At 42.1% G+C, this 17,850-nt stretch overlaps 1 protein-coding gene across 2 annotated transcripts in view; it reads left to right on the plus strand.

The window, feature by feature from the left end:
- slain1a (SLAIN motif family, member 1a) overlaps positions 1 to 17,850 on the plus strand; it is a 44,236-nt gene that overhangs the window by 11,042 nt on the left and 15,344 nt on the right. For both annotated transcript variants that reach the window (XM_034187208.1, XM_034187210.1), the window contains exons 4-6: positions 1,019 to 1,024; positions 2,448 to 2,849; positions 14,154 to 14,290. In XM_034187208.1, coding sequence (XP_034043099.1) covers positions 2,491 to 2,849; positions 14,154 to 14,290 — 496 coding nt within the window. In that variant the 5' untranslated portion in view covers positions 1,019 to 1,024; positions 2,448 to 2,490. The remainder of the gene's footprint in view (positions 1 to 1,018; positions 1,025 to 2,447; positions 2,850 to 14,153; positions 14,291 to 17,850) is intronic.

Raw genomic sequence — 17,850 nt, forward strand, 5'->3', positions numbered from 1 at the left:
TTACATACAGTACATTGCTCTCTGTATACAGCGATACGAGAAAATTGAAAAGTACCAGACTCTGAAAGATCAACTGGAGCAGATGTGGAAGGTAAAGCCCAAAGCAGTCCCAATGGTAGGATAGGAGCATTAAGATCTGCAACCCCCAAACTGGAAGAGTTGCTCCATGCAGATTCCACAGTCAGTGTGACAAGTCCTCCTAGAAAAAAGCTGTGATCCTGCACAGAACTCTCAAACATCCAGGATGTGAGCTTGAGGAACCCAACCACCCCCAGGGGATGAGACGGAGATTATACATATTCAAAAAACACTAACCTTAACCCTATGTTCCTCAAGCTTGGGTCCTCCACCAGAGGCCTGCATGGGAGTTTGAGAGTTTGAGGGTTCTGCACAGTATCTTAGATGTTCCTAGGACTGCACTCTTCTGGATAAAGACCTGTTATGTCATCTGCTGGAGCCACTCTCCCAATTGGGAATTACAACTCCTGGTGCTCCAGATTGGAGTGGTCCAAGTGGTTTTATAAATAAATAAATAAATAAAATATATATATATATATATATATATATATATATATATATATATATATACACACAACCCTGATTCCAATGAAGTTGGGAAAATGTAAATAAAAACAGAATACAATGATTTGCAAATCCTCTTCAACCTATATTCAGTTGAATACACCACAAAGACAAGATATTTATTGTTCAAACTGATAAACTTTATTGTTTTTGTGCAAATATTTGCTCATTTTGAAATGGATGCCTGCAACACGTTTCAAAAAAGCTGGGACAGTGGTATGTTTACCACTGTGTTACATCACCTTTCCTTCTAACAACACTCAATAAGCGTTTGGGAACTGAGAACACTAATTGTTGAAGCTTTGTAGGTGGAATTCTTTCCCATTCTTGCTTGATGTACAACTTCAGTTGTTCAATAGTCCAGGGTCTCCGTTGTCGTATTTTGTGCTTCATAATGCCCCACACATTTTCAATGGGTGACGGGTCTGGACTGCAGGCAGGCCAGTCTAGTACCCGCACTCTTTTACTATGAAGCCACTCTGTTGTAACACATGCAGAATGTGGCTTGACATTGTCTTGCTGAAATAAGCAGGGACGTCCCTGAAAAAGACATTGCTTGGATGGCAGCATGTGTTGCTCCAAAACCTGGATGTACCTTTCAGCATTGATGATGCCATCACAGATGTGTAAGTTGCCCAGCCCATGGGCACTAACACACCCCCATACCATCACAGATGCTGGCTTTTGAACTTTGCGCTGGTAACAATCTGGATGGTCTTTTTCCTCTTTTGTCCGGAGGACACGATGTCCATGATTTCCAAAAACAATTGGAAATGTGGACTCATCAGACCACAGCACACTTTTCCACTTTGCGTCTGTCCATTTCAAATGAGCTCGGGCCCAGAGAAGGCGGCGGCGTTTCTGGATGTTGTTGATATGTGGCTTTCGCTTTGCAGCTAGATCTTTAACTTGCACTTATAGATGTAGCTACGAACTGTGTTAACTGTCAATGGTTTTCTGAAGTGTTCCTGAGCCCATGTAAGATCCTTTATACAATGATGTCGGTTGTTAATGCAGTGCTGACTGAGGGATCGAAGGTCACAGGCATTTAATGTTGGTTTTCGGCCTTGCTGCTTACGTGTAGAAAGTTCTCCAGATTCTCTGAATCTTCTGATTATATTATGGACTGTAGATGATGGAATCCCTAAATTCCTTGCAACTGAACGTTGAGAAATATTGCTCTTAAACTGTTGGACTATTTTTTCACAAAGTGGTGATCCTCACCCCATCTTTGCTTGTGAACGACTGAGCCTTTTGGAGATGCTCCTTTTATACCCAATCATGACACTCACCTGTTTCCAATTAACCTGTTCACCTGTGGAATGTTCCAAACAGGTGTTCTTTGAGCATTTATCAACTTTCTCAGTCTTTTGTTGCCCCTGTCCCAGCTTTTTTAAAACATGTTGCAGGCATCCATTTAAAAATGAGCAAATATTTGCAGAAAAACAATAAAGTTTATCAGTTTGAACATTGAATATCTTGTCTTTGTGGTGTATTCAATTAAATATAGGTTAAAGAGGATTTGCAAATCATTGTATTCTGTTTTTATTTACATTTCACACAACGTCCCAACTTCATTGGAATTGGGGTTGTATATACACGCGTGTGTGTGTGTGTGTGTGTGTGTGTGTGTGTGTGTGTGTGTGTGTGTGTGTGTGTGTGTGTGTGTGTGTGTGTGTGTGTGTGTGTGTGTGTGTGTGTGTAGTGCATAAGAGAAACAGCAGTGGTGTGATTTGGGCTTCGTGCTTCTTCTGACCAATCAGATGGCGGCTTTGCAGCCTTCATCTTCTTCATCATCAGCATCTTCTTCTTCGTCAGCAGCAGCATCATTGTGTGAATGTGGACTCTGTGTGTTTTTGCCTCGAGGACAGGCCGCTCTTTCTGCGCCTCTCATGTGCTTTTTATCAGATGGAAGCGGACGTGTTGAACCCGCAGATTATGGCGGACGTTAACGGGAACAATAAAATCTCCGGCGCCGAGCTGGAGGTGTTGAAGCTGCAGGAGCTGGTGCGCAAACTGGAAAAGCAAAACGAACAATTGCGGACTCGAGCGAACGCGGTCGGGCCGACCGCGTTGTCGTGGCCGCACAAAGCCTGTCCCGGCGAGCGGCGCCCTTACAGCGAGCCCATCGACTACTTCCAGCCGAGCTTGGCGCGTCTGGACGCGGCCGAGCCGGACGGCGGTGCCGCTGGACCCGCGACCCTCCTGGAGGAGCTGGACCTGTTAGACCTGAACGCGGTGCTGCCGGTCGGGAACCCCGAGAGCTGGTAACCGGTTTCAAAATCATCTTCATCACACGAAACCTTGTCGAAAATATACGTATTTTTTTATAGGCCACGAAGGAATGTGTAATAACGATTCTTTTAGTTATCGACAACATTACGATCTATCGATTCATCGTCTTTAAAATGTCTGAAACAGTAAAAGCAAAAGCTGCATTGTGTCCCAGAACCTCCCCCCAAAAATAAGCAAAAGTAAATCAGTTTTAAATTGCTTAAAAGCAGTCAAATTCTATGTGTTTTATCTGCCTACTGTATAAAAGAATTTAGCCCGCCTCAATCTAGTTTAAACCAGTTTTTCCACTTGTTTCGTTTTCTTGAAATAACTTCAAATGAGGGATCTGGTTTAATTAAAACAGTTTGAGGCCCTGTTTGAAACATTTTACTAACTTTAAATCTGATTTCTTATCAAAGTGAGTTAAATTAAAAGCAGTTTACCCAAAATTTAGCTGAAAAGCAAAAATATTTTTCTTGACAAATTCTTTAACAGACTGATAAGTTGGTAGATGGGCTTCTGGCATTGTTTCTGCTCTCATAAGATCTGAATATGTAGAATTTAGCTGTTATTAATTATATTATTGATAAATGTGCCAGACATGCTGGCTGCATATATTTGGAGCTACTGGTTGCACCAACAATCCCAAACATCTTGATTTCCATCAATCCATCCCACTCACTTATTGTATCTTGTAGATGTTCAATTGCTGTCTAATTTTGATCAAGATCAAGATGACAGTCATAAATTTACTGACAAAAATTAAACTGATAATAGGGACTCCTTCCCAAGTGCAGGACCAACAGACTGAAAAACTCTGTTGTCCCTCAGGCCATCAGACTGTAGAACTCCTCACTCAGGGGGAGGAGGAGAGGAACAGAAGTAGCTAGTAAATCAGTAGTGAGCAGTATTTCTGGTATTTATATTTGTGTATTTCTAGTTCTATTTGCAAATTGTTTTTTACTTTCACTTTTGATACTCTGTGTGCTTCTTACCATGTGTGCTGTGATACAATGCTGTTGGAACCTCAGTTTCCCTGAGGGAGTCTTCCCAAGGGATTAATAAAGTTCTGTCTAATCTAATCTAAAGATCATCTACATTCTAATTGTTTTTTTTTTCTTTTCATTTAGTGAATCAAAGGTTTGTGAAGTTCCATTTCTGCATTTCCATCCTGTTGGCATAAAAAACACACCACTGGTTTACAGATCACAAAGCAATTGGTTCAGTGTCTTGCTCAAGGATGCTAACGTGCAAGATTTAATAGGGAGTAAACTGGGATTTGATCCCCTGAACATTTGGTTGAAGGACAAACATTCAACTAGCTGTGCATTCAAGTCATGCAGCCAGTAATTCCAACAAGTTTAACAAAAATCAGATTTTGGTTCAGAGTACCAACATTTACTACAACTAAAAAATATATAAATAAATTTTTGGTTCACACTACCAGTATTTCTAACAATTTTTAAGTAAAAACAGTTTTGGTTAATCTTGCTGATAACTGGGAAAAGTAAATAGAGTAGTACACTGTAAACCCAAACAAGTTAGCAGAACTCAAAAATACTGAGGTAATCAGTTGCCACAATATTTTTGAGTTCATAAACTTAAAGTCAGTTGTTCCCAGAACTTAAAAGTTTTGATTATATGCTACTTGTACCTCATGATTACAATTAAATTAAAGTGTTCATTAAGTAAAAGTAAGTTCCTTCAGCTGCTCCCTTGTTTTCACTCAAGGTTGCCACAGCAGATCCGAGGTGGATCTGTATGTTGAGCTGACACAAGTTTTACACCGGATGCCCCTCCTGGCTCAACTCCACATTACATAGAGAAATGTGGCAGGGTGTTATGTGTCGGACGCAGCTCGGAGAACCGACCAGCGTTTGAAGGACCCAGTATGAAATAAGCAGAGCACGGTACAAAGGCTAACTGAATTTAATACATAACAGTGATACAAAAAATAACAAAAGAAAGTGCGGTCTGGCGTGGTGCGCTCCCAGCAGCGCTAACGGTCCGGAGCCAGAAGCTGTTCGGACCCAAGGACCCCGCCGACACCCCCCAGGTGGCCGCAACAAACTGAGTCTGTGAAGAAGGAACCATTATGTGAGTCCACACTCTACACACAGAGAGAACACTTAAAGGTGTACAAACAGCAAACACTTCCTGGATTGATTACTAATCAGCTTCCCAACCTGCAGGCATGGAACATCCAGTTCACAAAACTCCACTGCAGTGGAAGCTGATACATGACTAACATACAGCTCAATATAAAAAGGTGTGAGGGACACCACATTTACTGACTGTATAAATGTTAGTCACAAAATCTAACGTACCTCAGGAAGTGTGCTGACGAGCGTGAGACCTCACCCCCTCTTTCACAGACCGTGCATCAAACCCTGGACGTTCTCTGCATCCACTGATGATGAGATGGCTCCCGAGACGACGATCTCACCCGTCTGGTCACAAGGTCGAGTCTCTGGCAAATACACACTGTATACTCCAGTCTTAAATGCCACCATGTTCCAATCCATATAGATGCACCTCAGCTGTGAGTCCTGACGAGCCGCAGGTGATCAGGGTGAGGTCCTGATAACCTCAGCAACACAGCCACTCAGTCCCAAATGCAAGCCACCTGGAAGGAAAAACAAAAGACAGAAACAAAAAGGCAGCCAGGCCCCCCAGCCATACAACAGTACCCCACCCTCACGGGAAGCCTCCCGGCGACCACACAAACCTGGCCCAGGAGAAACACCCCCCTCCAGGGACCATGGCTGGAAACCGCATCTGCATTCGTCTTCCAACAGAATGGTTGATGTCCTCTCCTCTGGCTGCATCCTTGCCTTTGTTTCTGTCCGTCACTTAGCACAGGTGTGGCCAGGAGTTCTTAAACCTGTGCGGTCAGCCTTTATCCAACCATGTGCGGTCATTAGTCACAAAACAAAAAAGACAAACACAAACAACCAAACCACCCCTCCCTCCCCAGGGGACCGTCCTATCAAACCCCGGGATGAGGAGAAAAAAAACCCAAACCCAAGCTTACAAACAAAGCGCTAAAACCCCCCCCCCCCCCAAACGACATGTAGGGACCAACACCCCCCAGAGGACTTCCCGCCAGCTCCAGGAGTAATAACCACAGCCGAGGTCCCTCTGGGATCCAACGTCACCCACGGGGACTCCCAGCGCCTCCCAGAGGACCACTCGTCAACCCCAGGAGACGCCTCCCTCACGACCAACGGACCCAGCCCCGGCCGTCTATGGCTAGATGGACCCACAGCCCTTTCCCCCCCAGAGGACACCACAGTTCAAACCCTGAGGGCGGAAACTGGGGGGAAAACACCCCCCCCCCAGGTGCAGAGGTTACCAGGGAAACGCCCAGCATAACCACACTGCACCACTCCAGCAACGCCGACACTACGGCTCACATCGGCTGGAGCCAGAGGAGAAGAGAGGGAACAAAAAGAAAATACCCCAAACCCCCCCCCTCCCCTCCCCGGTGCAGAGGTTACCTGGGGAAACTCCCAGCACAACCTGACTGCACCACTCCAGCAACGCCGTACACTAACGGCTCACACGGCTGAGTCAGAGGAGAAGAGAGGGCATAACAAAAAAAAAAACAAAAAAAAAGAAAGAAAAAACAACAACCCAAATACCCCCCCCCCCCCATGACCCCCCAGGGGACCATCCCATCAAACCCTGGGAGGTGAAACTGAAAAAAAAAATAAATAAAAAGAAAGACTAACAGACTGACATAAGGTTGCTCGGGTCCCTTTTTTTTTTTTTTTTTTTTTTGGCAGAACCGCAGGGTCACGACCCCAGACACTAAATAGTGAAAAACAAAAAATAAAATCCCACACAAAAACCAACTCAAAAAACACCCACACAAAATGAACTAACACAAAACAAATAAGTGATTTATACCGTCAAGCTCCAACAAATGGAACACACCTGTTCCAACTTAAGAGCTTGACGGTAATGTGACTCAGTCACCAAAAGAGGGAGCCAAAGTGCTAAAAATGAAAAACCCCCTTTGGTAACTGAGAAAACAAACTCATGCTGCCTTTCTGTGGCAGCACACAACCAAAAATGTGATTCAACTAAATAACACCGGAGCTGACACAACAGACGCAGTAGCTATCATTACACGGGGAAACGGGGCTACGACTGTAACACAGGAAGCACCGCGACCCGTGCCACAGAGCTCCGCCGTGCGCGTTCACCCATTACAGACTCACTCCTGCAGCTCCCGTTCAAACCTCTTATCCGGTTGGAGCGTGATGCGAAGCCGTCGCCAGTCACACTCCACCACGACCCACGGATAAGGCACACACAGGAACACGGCTGCAAGAGAGCACGAATCAGTATTCAGTAATGGGTTCTCAAACACGCACCATCCGGGCGGAGAGCACCCGCAACTGATCCGGATAACTTCTGAACGTCTGCTGCCGCCTTCCCGGCGTGTTACCGTCTCTGCTACCGCGGGGTCCGTGATGTTTGGCCAGAGACTACTGTTATGTGTCGGACGCAGCTCGGAGAACCGACCAGCGTTTGAAAGGACCCAGTATGAAATAAGCAGAGCACGGTACAAAGGCTAACTGAATTAATACATAACAGTGATACAAAAATAACAAAAGAAAGTGCGGTCTGGCGTGGTGCGCTCCCAGCAGCGCTAACGGTCCAGAGCCAGAAGCTGTTTCGGACCCAAGGACCCCCGCCGACACCCCCCAGGTGGCCGCAACAAACCGAGTCTGTGAAGAAGGGAACCATTATGTGAGTCCACACTCTACACACCAGAGAGAACACTTAAAGGTGTACAAACAGCAAACACTTCCTGGCTTGATTACTAATCAGCTTCCCAACCTGCAGGCATGGAACATCCAGTTCACAAACTCCACTGCAGTGGAAGCCGATACATGACTAACATACAGCTCAATATAAAAAGGTGTGAGGGACACCACATTTACTGACTGTATAAATGTTAGTCACAAAATCTAACGTACCTCAGGAAGTGTGCTGACGAGCGTGAGACCTCCCCCCCCTCCTCTTTCACAGACCGTGCATCAAACCCTGGACGTTCTCTGCATCCACTGATGATGAGATGGCTCCCGAGACGACGATCTCACCCGTCTGGTCACAAGGTCGAGTCTCTGGCAAATACACACTGTATACTCCAGTCTTAAATGCCACCATGTTCCAATCCATATAGATGCACCTCAGCTGTGAGTCCTGACGAGCCGCAGGTGATCAGGGTGAGGTCCTGATAACCTCAGCAACACAGCCACTCAGTCCCAAATGCAAGCCACCTGGAAGGAAAACCAAAAGACAGAAACAAAAAGGCAGCCAGGCCCCCCAGCCATACAACACAGGGTTGAGGTTTGAACCAGGAACCTTCTGCACCAAAGCCAAGCACACTAACCACTTGGTCACCACCACTGCTAAAGGGTTCACCAAGTCACCCCAAATATTTTCTTATATAATTACTTAATTCTTTAAGTTGTGCTTAAGTTATACTTTGGGGAGGTTTGCTTACTTAATATACAATTAGTTCAAGTCAGTGAAAAATTCTCAGTTTAATTTAATCAAAAAGCAAGACCATGTTACACAAAGTTGAAATATTTAAGTAAGTCAAACGTTTTCTTAATACTTGAGTTTACACAACTTAATCTTTTAATTCATTTGTACATTTTGGTTTAGAGTGTCTACTACTACTACTAGTAGTAGTGTAAAGATGTGTCAGATGATCTGACACATAGATTTCTATAATTTGTATCCAGACAAAATTGTGTGTGTGTGGGGGGGGGGTGTCAGTGATACAACATGTAGTCACACAATTTTTTTATTAAAGTAAACAGAAACAGTCCACAATATCTGGTAATAAATGATGACATTTTGAGCAAAATTTATTATTTATTTCTTGTAAGGAAAATTTCCTCAATGTTTTCTTTAAAACTACAATGTGCAGGATTTAGTGTCATCTAGTGGTGAGGTTGCACATTGCATTATGCCGTCACCAGTCATGATTTTGTTTCCCTTCATGGTTTCCCTTCTTTGGCAACATGTGTTCTTGCTCCCTCCCTTACCTTCTCTTGTGATAAACAATATGCATGATCCGCTATTTCCCAGAAATGAGGGTTCTCAAAAGTTGTTAGCCTGTGCTAGCAATAAGTAGACAGCATTTCAGGGTGCAAGCAGTGTTTCCTCATTTTTTCTTCAGCCTTCCAGTCCCACTGCAAAATTCAAAAAGCGAAGTAAGTATGTTCATGTTAGGCTACCATATCAACATGGCGGTGTAACATGGCGGCCTCCATAAGGGAACCCGCACTCATGTAGATATCAAGGCTCATTCTGATCTCATGAAAACATATCAGTTGAATGTACCAATGAATTTAATTCATTGGTGCAGGTACAGTAACTACACATTAAGGAACAGTCATGAATGCGATATTCTATTTCTGTTAAATCCTCCATACTGTAGCTTTAAAAGCAACAATCAGTAGTTTCAGTAACCTTGTTAACAACAACAACGATGAAAAAAAAGCCCTCTTTGGCAGAGGTATTGAATTCTTGGAGGTTAACAGAGCAAAACACACTTCAGGCTGTCCTTCCCAGAATGCACTGTGTAAAGTGAATGTGGCTGAGGTATCTATTCACAGCCAGCGTTAGGATGAAATTAGAAACAACGGCCTCCTTCAGGCCGCAATCAAACAGCCAGGCTTTGTGCAGTGTTCAGCCCTGGGCTGAACTACTTTCAAACGTTGGACCTGATCACCTCGGTCGCTGCCATGCTCTCCTTTCCAACTCCGTGGATCTGATATAGAGATTCAACCACCCTGTTAGTATTCTCACTTCACTACCGTCACTAATCACAGCCTGAGCCTGTGCCCCACCGCTGCCTATTTACGCAACAAAACCACCATCCTACTCTGAAACAGAGGAAACCCTTTCATTTATAACAACAATCTATTAAAATGTTCAATTAATTAAAAAAAATCATCAGAAAAATATTTGTCACCGATGTTGCAAATTAAATCAGGAAGTCATTTATTACCTCCGCCAGTGAAGTTGGAGGAGGCTATGATTTCGCCCCTGTTTGTTTGTTTTTCTGTTTGTTTATTTGTGAACAGCCTGGAGCCCACAATTTTTCATATAATGTTATGACATTTTTAGTATAGATTCATATCCTGATAGGCAAGAACTGATTTACTTTTCAAGGTCACGGGTCTAAGGTCAAAGTCAGGAAAAATCCCTATCTTTAACATTGAATGAATTTTCAAAAATTCATAACTCTGTCAAAGAAGATCAAATTTCTTTCATAACTGAGAGAGTTTAGTAGGATGGTATCCTTTATTGACTGACAAAGTTTGATCCGGATCCGAATCAGATTTAGGGAATAACCCTGTTGTGCCTGATGATTTGCGAACGTTCATGCTGGATTTTATGGTCACAAATTGAGTTTTAAACTGCTACTTGCGACCGTAATTCAGCATGAATGTTATTCCCATTGTAATCCAATTCATTGTATGCACGGTTTATTTTTCTGTAAATAATTCGGTCGGCGAATCATTGTGAAAGGGTATGGTCGCAACAGTGTCTTCATGCCAACTGTAAATTCTGTGAGCAGACCCACAGATTTCTCCATCTTGTCAGCTGCATTGAGTTAAAGCCACAGTAAATCCATCAATCAATCCAGTAAAATCCACTTATTTCGGCGTTGTCGCACCGCCAGTTTCTGTTGCTCTCAGCTGACAGCGCCATGATTGACACCTGTGCAATAACACGGTTAGGGCGCGGAGTTATACATCAAATGTGAAATGGTTGAATATTTTGCCACCGTCTACTTGATATTATATGGTCTGAAATCTCACATGATTAATCAATCAGATTTGCAGAAAAAAGTAATTGGATTAGAATACAGATTTTTTGGCCATTTAAATGTAACATTGAAAACACCATTTAATGTGTATTTTACATTATATCTAATCAAACGTGCCCCAATCACGCTAATATTTGAAAGTGAGGTGCAGACTGGCACTCACTATCACCTGACAAAGTTTGATCAGGATTGTGGATTTTGTGGACATTTGAATTTAATATTGAAAAGTCCATTTGATGTACATTTTGTATTCTATCTCAATCATTCAATCAGTGTCTCAGTCACTTTCATTTTTCTGCTATGGATTTACCTACACCACCAAAATTGGATGGAGGCTCCAATATTATGCCTGTTTGTCTTCCAGTTATCAGTCGGAAACCACGTGCCAAAAAACAATGACGAATTGTGCACAGCAGAGATAAACAAATTGTGAAAATTATCTGAAAAACAATTCAGAAACTGAAAAAGTGGAAAAAAAAACCCAACACCACAAAAAAACTTTGATTCACGTGCATGAACTAAATAAATACTCCTGACATTTGATCACATCTAATTTTGCCTATGAAAAGACACTTCTAACAGGACTTTGACCTTGAAAATTTTCAAGGTAAAAACTTGTGCAATTGGAAACTAGCATTGAGCTCTACTTGTGCGGTGCTCTAATTTTCAAAAAGAAGACAAGTTTGGACTTTCCCCTGCGTTTGACGAAGCAGAATTTGCTCCTTTTGCATTTATTTGAAATAAACCAATATTAACAGATTAAAAAAAAAACTGATTCACATGGCTTCAGACGTAATTTCAAGTAGTTTAAACCAGAGATTCTTGCTTCTTGTTGGATTTACACAGCCTCAAAACAACAGAAAAAACTTAAAGAGGCTTTAATCTGACTGCTCAGCAAAATTAAGAGTCAAAATTAAAATGTCAGAGTTAAATATTTAAGAGGTGCCTGTGTGAAAGCGTGGACAGTGTTGGAGTTGTTTCACATAGTTCATCATTTCCAGGTTGATTCAACTGTCTACATGTGTAATTTATCTCTCTCAAGGTGTAATTTTTACTTTCCATGTGTTTCTCTAATTGTTTATATAATAATATTTCACCTGTTCTGTTTTTGTAACACTTTAAACATCACCAAAAGAGTTCTACATGAACCCTTAGTAGCATAGTAGTAACTTATCTTTAAAACTACAGCTGTAAACATTTTCATTATCAGTGGCCCAAAATTAGTAAAGTTTGACTATATTTATTTCAGAAACATTGTGGCTTTAAGTGGAAGGTTATAATAAAATCAAAGCCATAATGTTACAAAACATCCATATCTTTTTGGGGTTATAAATTAACCCACATAACTTCCCATTATACTTCCCACATCAATGGGACAATTCCTGATAAAAAAGAAAAAATAAATAAATGAAAAGCTGCAGAAGGAGATTGATGAATTCATGGTAGGGCTCATGTTGTGTGGGCCGCCAGAAGAAGAGGTACTGCTGGCCCACCACCAGATGGCGCCCTGTCTGAAGTGCGGGCTTCAGGCACAGGAGGGCGCTGCCACCTTCCAAGAGCGGCCGGGTTGACAGCTGTCACTCATCGGCTATGACAGCTGTCACCAATCATCTGCGCCTCACCCCGCATAAAAGCAGGACAACACCTCCACCACGTCGCCGAGATATCGTTCTTCCAAGGAGGTCATATTCTCTGCTGTATTCAACACTGACAAATACTCTGAGCTCTTTTGCAGCCGTTTTCCTGTGGTGTTTCCTTATCTGCTGGATTGGCGTTTGGTGTGATTAGCGACGGCTTCGCCTCACACCCCAACCAGAAAAGTGGTTAAACAGGAGCTGCACGAGTGTGTGATTTGAGGTGGAGGTGGAATTTCCATCATCCTTGTTACGGGGTGCACACACACCCACACCTGACTGTTTGTGCTCTTCGCCAGCAGTACCAGATCAGACATGCGGAGACGGTGGCCACCTGGGGAACTCGGGACCTGGCGGCTCCAGTATCCTCCTGGTTCGGTGGCGGAGGAAATTGTGTGGTTCCGGTTCTTCTCCAGACGGACGTCTCCTATCGTCGAGCCTGCCCACACGACACCTTTATTAATTGACCTTGTATTCATTCTATAATCTGCTGTGTGTAGTTGTGGAATTCACAACAGTAAAGTGTTCAGATTTAACTTCTCCTATTGTCCGTTCATTTGCGCCCCCTGTTGTGGGTCTGTGTCACTACACTTTCACAACAGCTCATTTCATTTTTCTCATTAAAAATATCACAGCAGTACATATAAATAACCGGCTGGGGTCATAAATGACACCACTCATTCGCTTGAAGGTTAAATAAATTCGTTCAATAACCAATCTCTGTTTCCAGGTTTTCAAATATGAGTCATTGATTTTCTTCTGCTAAATTCCAATTTTACATCTTTCGGTCCTGTCTCCCGCAACAATACTTGAGGACATTTTAGACTAAAGGATGAGTTGATTAGTCTATATTGACTATGGTCATGCCGTGTGCTGCAGCGATCTGTCACTATTACACATGCACACTTACATATAGAGTAAAGCCAAGGTTTTAACCTTCTCATTGTTAGTTGGCATCAGCTTGTTTTATCCTCTTCATTCAGATACAATCTGTTACTATTAACCCACCAATAAAATAAAAATCCACTTTCTGTATTATTTTTATTTTAGTTATTATTATTATTTATTTTAGTTTTTAAATAATTTCTCTTGATTCTTTTTGTCTATGGACCTCAGTGTATATCACTTTTCTAATGGACGCCTGATTTTTGACTTTAGATGGCCTTAAAAGTTCAAACTTGAGTTTGGAGCCAATCTGGATTAAACATGGTAGAATGACTGTGAGTTTGTCAAGAATACATTGGTTTCATTTTGGACACAATTGATCAAATGTCAAGGCCACAGTTTTGTCTGGATTTTATGAGAATGTCTGTCATTGCAGATTCACAATTTTCACTCCGCTATAAAATGGCATCATTGTGCTGGTGTTGTGACAAATTTCCACCATAAAGACTCAGGAGACAAGAAAAAGTTAAATATTTTAATCATTAGTGCTATCAGTATTAGAACAGTGTTTGGCGGAGGTCTCAGTCACAGCGATGTATGGGGTATATCAATCTCACAGATGTCAGACAGGGACCAACTACTAGCAGTTGGGTAGAGGAGGTAGCGTTCAGGTTAGCGACTGCAAGCAGCATAAAAGATTAGTTAGAAAGTACATTTTTAAACAATGTGCATTTTCCTGTTAGCTACTAGCTGCTTCTTATTAGAGATTACAGCTGTTACTGATGAGGTGAATCTGAATGAAAACTTTTATTGCAGAACCTTTGCTATGCTACTGTCTGATATTTGAGTTATAAATCCATGTTATTTCATTTTACTTGTCAAAGCAATAGTGTTGGTGTTGCTGTATGTTCCAGGCTGTATGTGAGTCCCAAAGCCAAGCCACAGGCCCAGAGTTCACTCAGCCCTCTTCAGTGGTGCAGGCAGGTACTGGACCACCCGGGACCGGAGGTGGAGCTGGCTAAGATGACCCTCTGTCACAGGCTGGACCAAGGTACTGTGTATCTACCACTAGATTAATGTCAGTCTCAGTGACGTGATATGAAGCCATGACACAGCTTGCATCCGACAGGATTTGAAAGGATATTTCTGATCCCAGGAAGTTAGCATTTCCTAAAGCTGATCATTTTAATCACTCACTTTAACCCTCTGCAGAGACGTGTCAAAGTCACATGACCGAATCAAGCGGCCCTGCCATCAAAACCACCACACTCTGAGTTTCCGTTTGAATGTGTGTTGAAAGTGCAGACTTCAAACAGTTTTTTTTTTAATTTTCAAATTTTGTTAATAGGCCCAGTAAAACTTGAATCATGATTAACACCCCGTGGGGCCAATGCTGCCTCCAGGTGGGCAACAGGAGGAATGACAAAGTGTCAGGCCTGTGTCCTGTCTAACACAAGACAAGACAGAGGTCTTGTATTGAACAGGAATTGTTTTTCTGAGTGGCACAAATAATTTGTGTGGCATCTTACTGTTTAGTAAATAGTTGTACAAAAACACCTAAAGCATTTCCTGGATTTTAATGTAAATAGTTGTATATAACTTTGTTTGCTACATTTGTACAAGTTTTTAAAACCAAAAGTAGTCAAAAACGGCCAATTATACCTTATACTGAAATCACAACAAAATCATCCCATGTTCTTCAGGTAAACACAAAAATCACTTTAAAATGAAGTTTTTCCATTTTAAAAAGGAAGAAAAGGGCATCTGGAGATGTATATCAGGAATGTATCTTTAGCGTTCTTGAATGGAAATAAAGTTAAAACTGATTGGCAGCTCAGTCAGATGTAAATGGTCTGCATTTTGGGTTCTGGTCTGTTCATCCCCAGGTGCCTTTTGGGTCTCATTAAATTTAATAAAATTAATATGTGCATGAATGTTTAAGTGATTTTCATGTGAAAACCTGATGTTCGCACATTTTTAAGTTATCATGTGCACAAGACAGTGTGACTGTGCCAAAGGGGGAGTTCACCCAGGGCATCATTACAAGGTGGAACCGCCTCTGGTGGCTGCTGAAGTTAAAATACAGACTGGAAATTGCAGATTTGGGGCCCAGGGCTCTATTTTACACTTGCGTGATTACATGGGAGTGATCCTTTAAGTTAATGGATTTTAAAGTAGATCATTGGGTTGTTGGGAGTCGTTACGGAGGTGGAAAGACTCGCCTTTATACACACGGTGGAAGAAGAAAAAAAACATGAGTTCCATTTAGAGGAAGTCGTGCTGGGCTGTGAGATGGCATCACGCTGTGCTAAGTGGAGGACGTCACGCACTCTCTGAGAGGATTATAAAGAACGCCGTCCTCCCACTATCCACAAATTATCACCTTCATTTCATCACTTACACCTGCAGGTGCATAGATCGCCAAAAACAAAGAATATTATCAATCAATCAATCAACTTTTTTCTTATATAGCGCCAAATCACAACAAACAGTTGCCCCAAGGCGCTCCATATTGTAAGGCAAGGCCATACAATAATTATGAAAAACCCCAAACGGTCAAAACGACCCCCTATGAGCAAGCACTTGGCCACAGTGGGAAGGAAAACTCCCTTTTAACAGGAAGAACCTCCAGCAGAACCAGGCTCAGGGAGGGGCAGTCTTCTGCTGAGACTGGTTGGGGCTGAGGGAAAAAACCAGGAAAAAGACATGCCGTGAAGGGGGGCAGAGATCGATCACTAATGATTAAATGCAGAGTGATGCATACGGAGCAAAAAGAGAAAGAAACAGTGCATCATGGGAACCCCCCCACAATCTACGTCTAAAGCAGCATAACTAAGGGATGGTCCAGGGTCACCCGATCCAGCCCTAACTATAAGCCTTAGCGAAAAGGAAAGTTTTAAGCCTAATCTTAAAAGTAGAGAGGGTATCTGTCTCCCTGATCTGAATTGGGAGCTGGTTCCACAGGAGAGGAGCCTGAAAGCTGAAGGCTCTGCCTCCCATTCTACTCTTACAAACCCTAGGAACTACAAGTAAGCCCGCAGTCTGAGAGCGAAGCGCTCTAATGGGGTAATATGGTACTACGAGGTCCCTAAGATAAGATGGGACCTGATTATTCAAAACCTTATAAGTAAGAAGAAGAATTTTAAATTCTATTCTAGAATTAACAGGAAGCCAATGAAGAGAGGCCAACACGGGTGAGATATGCTCTCTCCTGCTAGTCCCCGTCAGTACTCTAGTTGCAGCATTCTGAACCAACTGAAGGCTTTTTAGGGAACTTTTAGGACAACCTGATAATAATGAATTACAATAGTCCCAGCCTAGAGGAAATAAATGCATGAATTAGTTTTTCAGCATCACTCTGAGACAAGACCTTTCTGATTTTAGAGATATTGCGTAAATGCAAAAAGGCAGTCCTACATATTTGTTTAATATGCGCTTTGAATGACATATCCTGATCAAAAATGACTCCAAGATTTCTCACAGTATTACTAGAGATCAGGGAAATGCCATCCAGAGTAACGATCTGGTTAGACACCATGCTTCTAAGATTTGTGGGGCCAAGTACAATAACTTCAGTTTTATCTGAGTTTAAAAGCAGGAAATTAGAGGTCATCCATGTCTTTATGTCTGTAAGACAATCCTGCAGTTTAGCTAATTGGTGTGTATCCTCTGGCTTCATGGATAGATAAAGCTGGGTATCATCTGCGTAACAATGAAAAATTTAAGCAATACCGTCTAATAATAATACTGTATAAAGTGAATAAAAATTGGTCCTAGCACAGAACCTTGTGGAACTCCATAATTAACTTTAGTCTGTGAAGAAGATTCCCATTTACATGAACAAACTGTATCTATTAGACAAATATGATTCAAACCACCGCAGCGCAGTGCCCTTTAATACCTATGACATGCTCTAATCTCTGTAATAAAATTTATGGTCAACAGTATCAAAAGCAGCACTGAGGTCCAACAGAACAAGCACAGAGATAAGTCCACTGTCCGAAGCCATAAGAAGATCATTTGTAACCTTCACTAATGCTGTTTCTGTACTATGATGAATTCTAAAACCTGACTGAAACTCTTCAAATAGACCATTCCTCTGCAGGTGATCAGTTAGCTGTTTTACAACTACCCTCTCAAGAATCTTTGAGAGAAAAGGAAGGTTGGAGATTGGCCTATAATTAGCTAAGATAGCTGGGTCAAGTGATGGCTTTTTAAGTAATGGTTTAATTACTGCCACCTTAAAGGCCTGTGGTACATAACTAACTAACAAAGATAGATTGATCATATTTAAGATTGAAGCATTAAATAATGGTAGGACTTCCTTGAGCAGCCTGGCAGGAATGGGGTCTAATAAACATGTTGATGGTTTGGATGAAGTAACTAATGAAAATAACTCAGACAGAACAATCGGAGAGAAAGAGTCCAACCAAATACCGGCATCACTGAAAGCAGCCAAAGATAACGATACATCTTTGGGATGGTTATGAGTAATTTTTTCTCTAATAGTCAAAATTTTGTTAGCAAAGAAAGTCATGAAGTCATTACTAGTTAAAGTTAATGGAATACTCAGCTCAATAGAGCTCTGACTCTTTGTCAGCCTGGCTACAG

This window comes from Thalassophryne amazonica, chromosome 14, assembly GCF_902500255.1.
Source record: "Thalassophryne amazonica chromosome 14, fThaAma1.1, whole genome shotgun sequence".
Lineage (NCBI taxonomy): Eukaryota > Metazoa > Chordata > Actinopteri > Batrachoidiformes > Batrachoididae > Thalassophryne > Thalassophryne amazonica.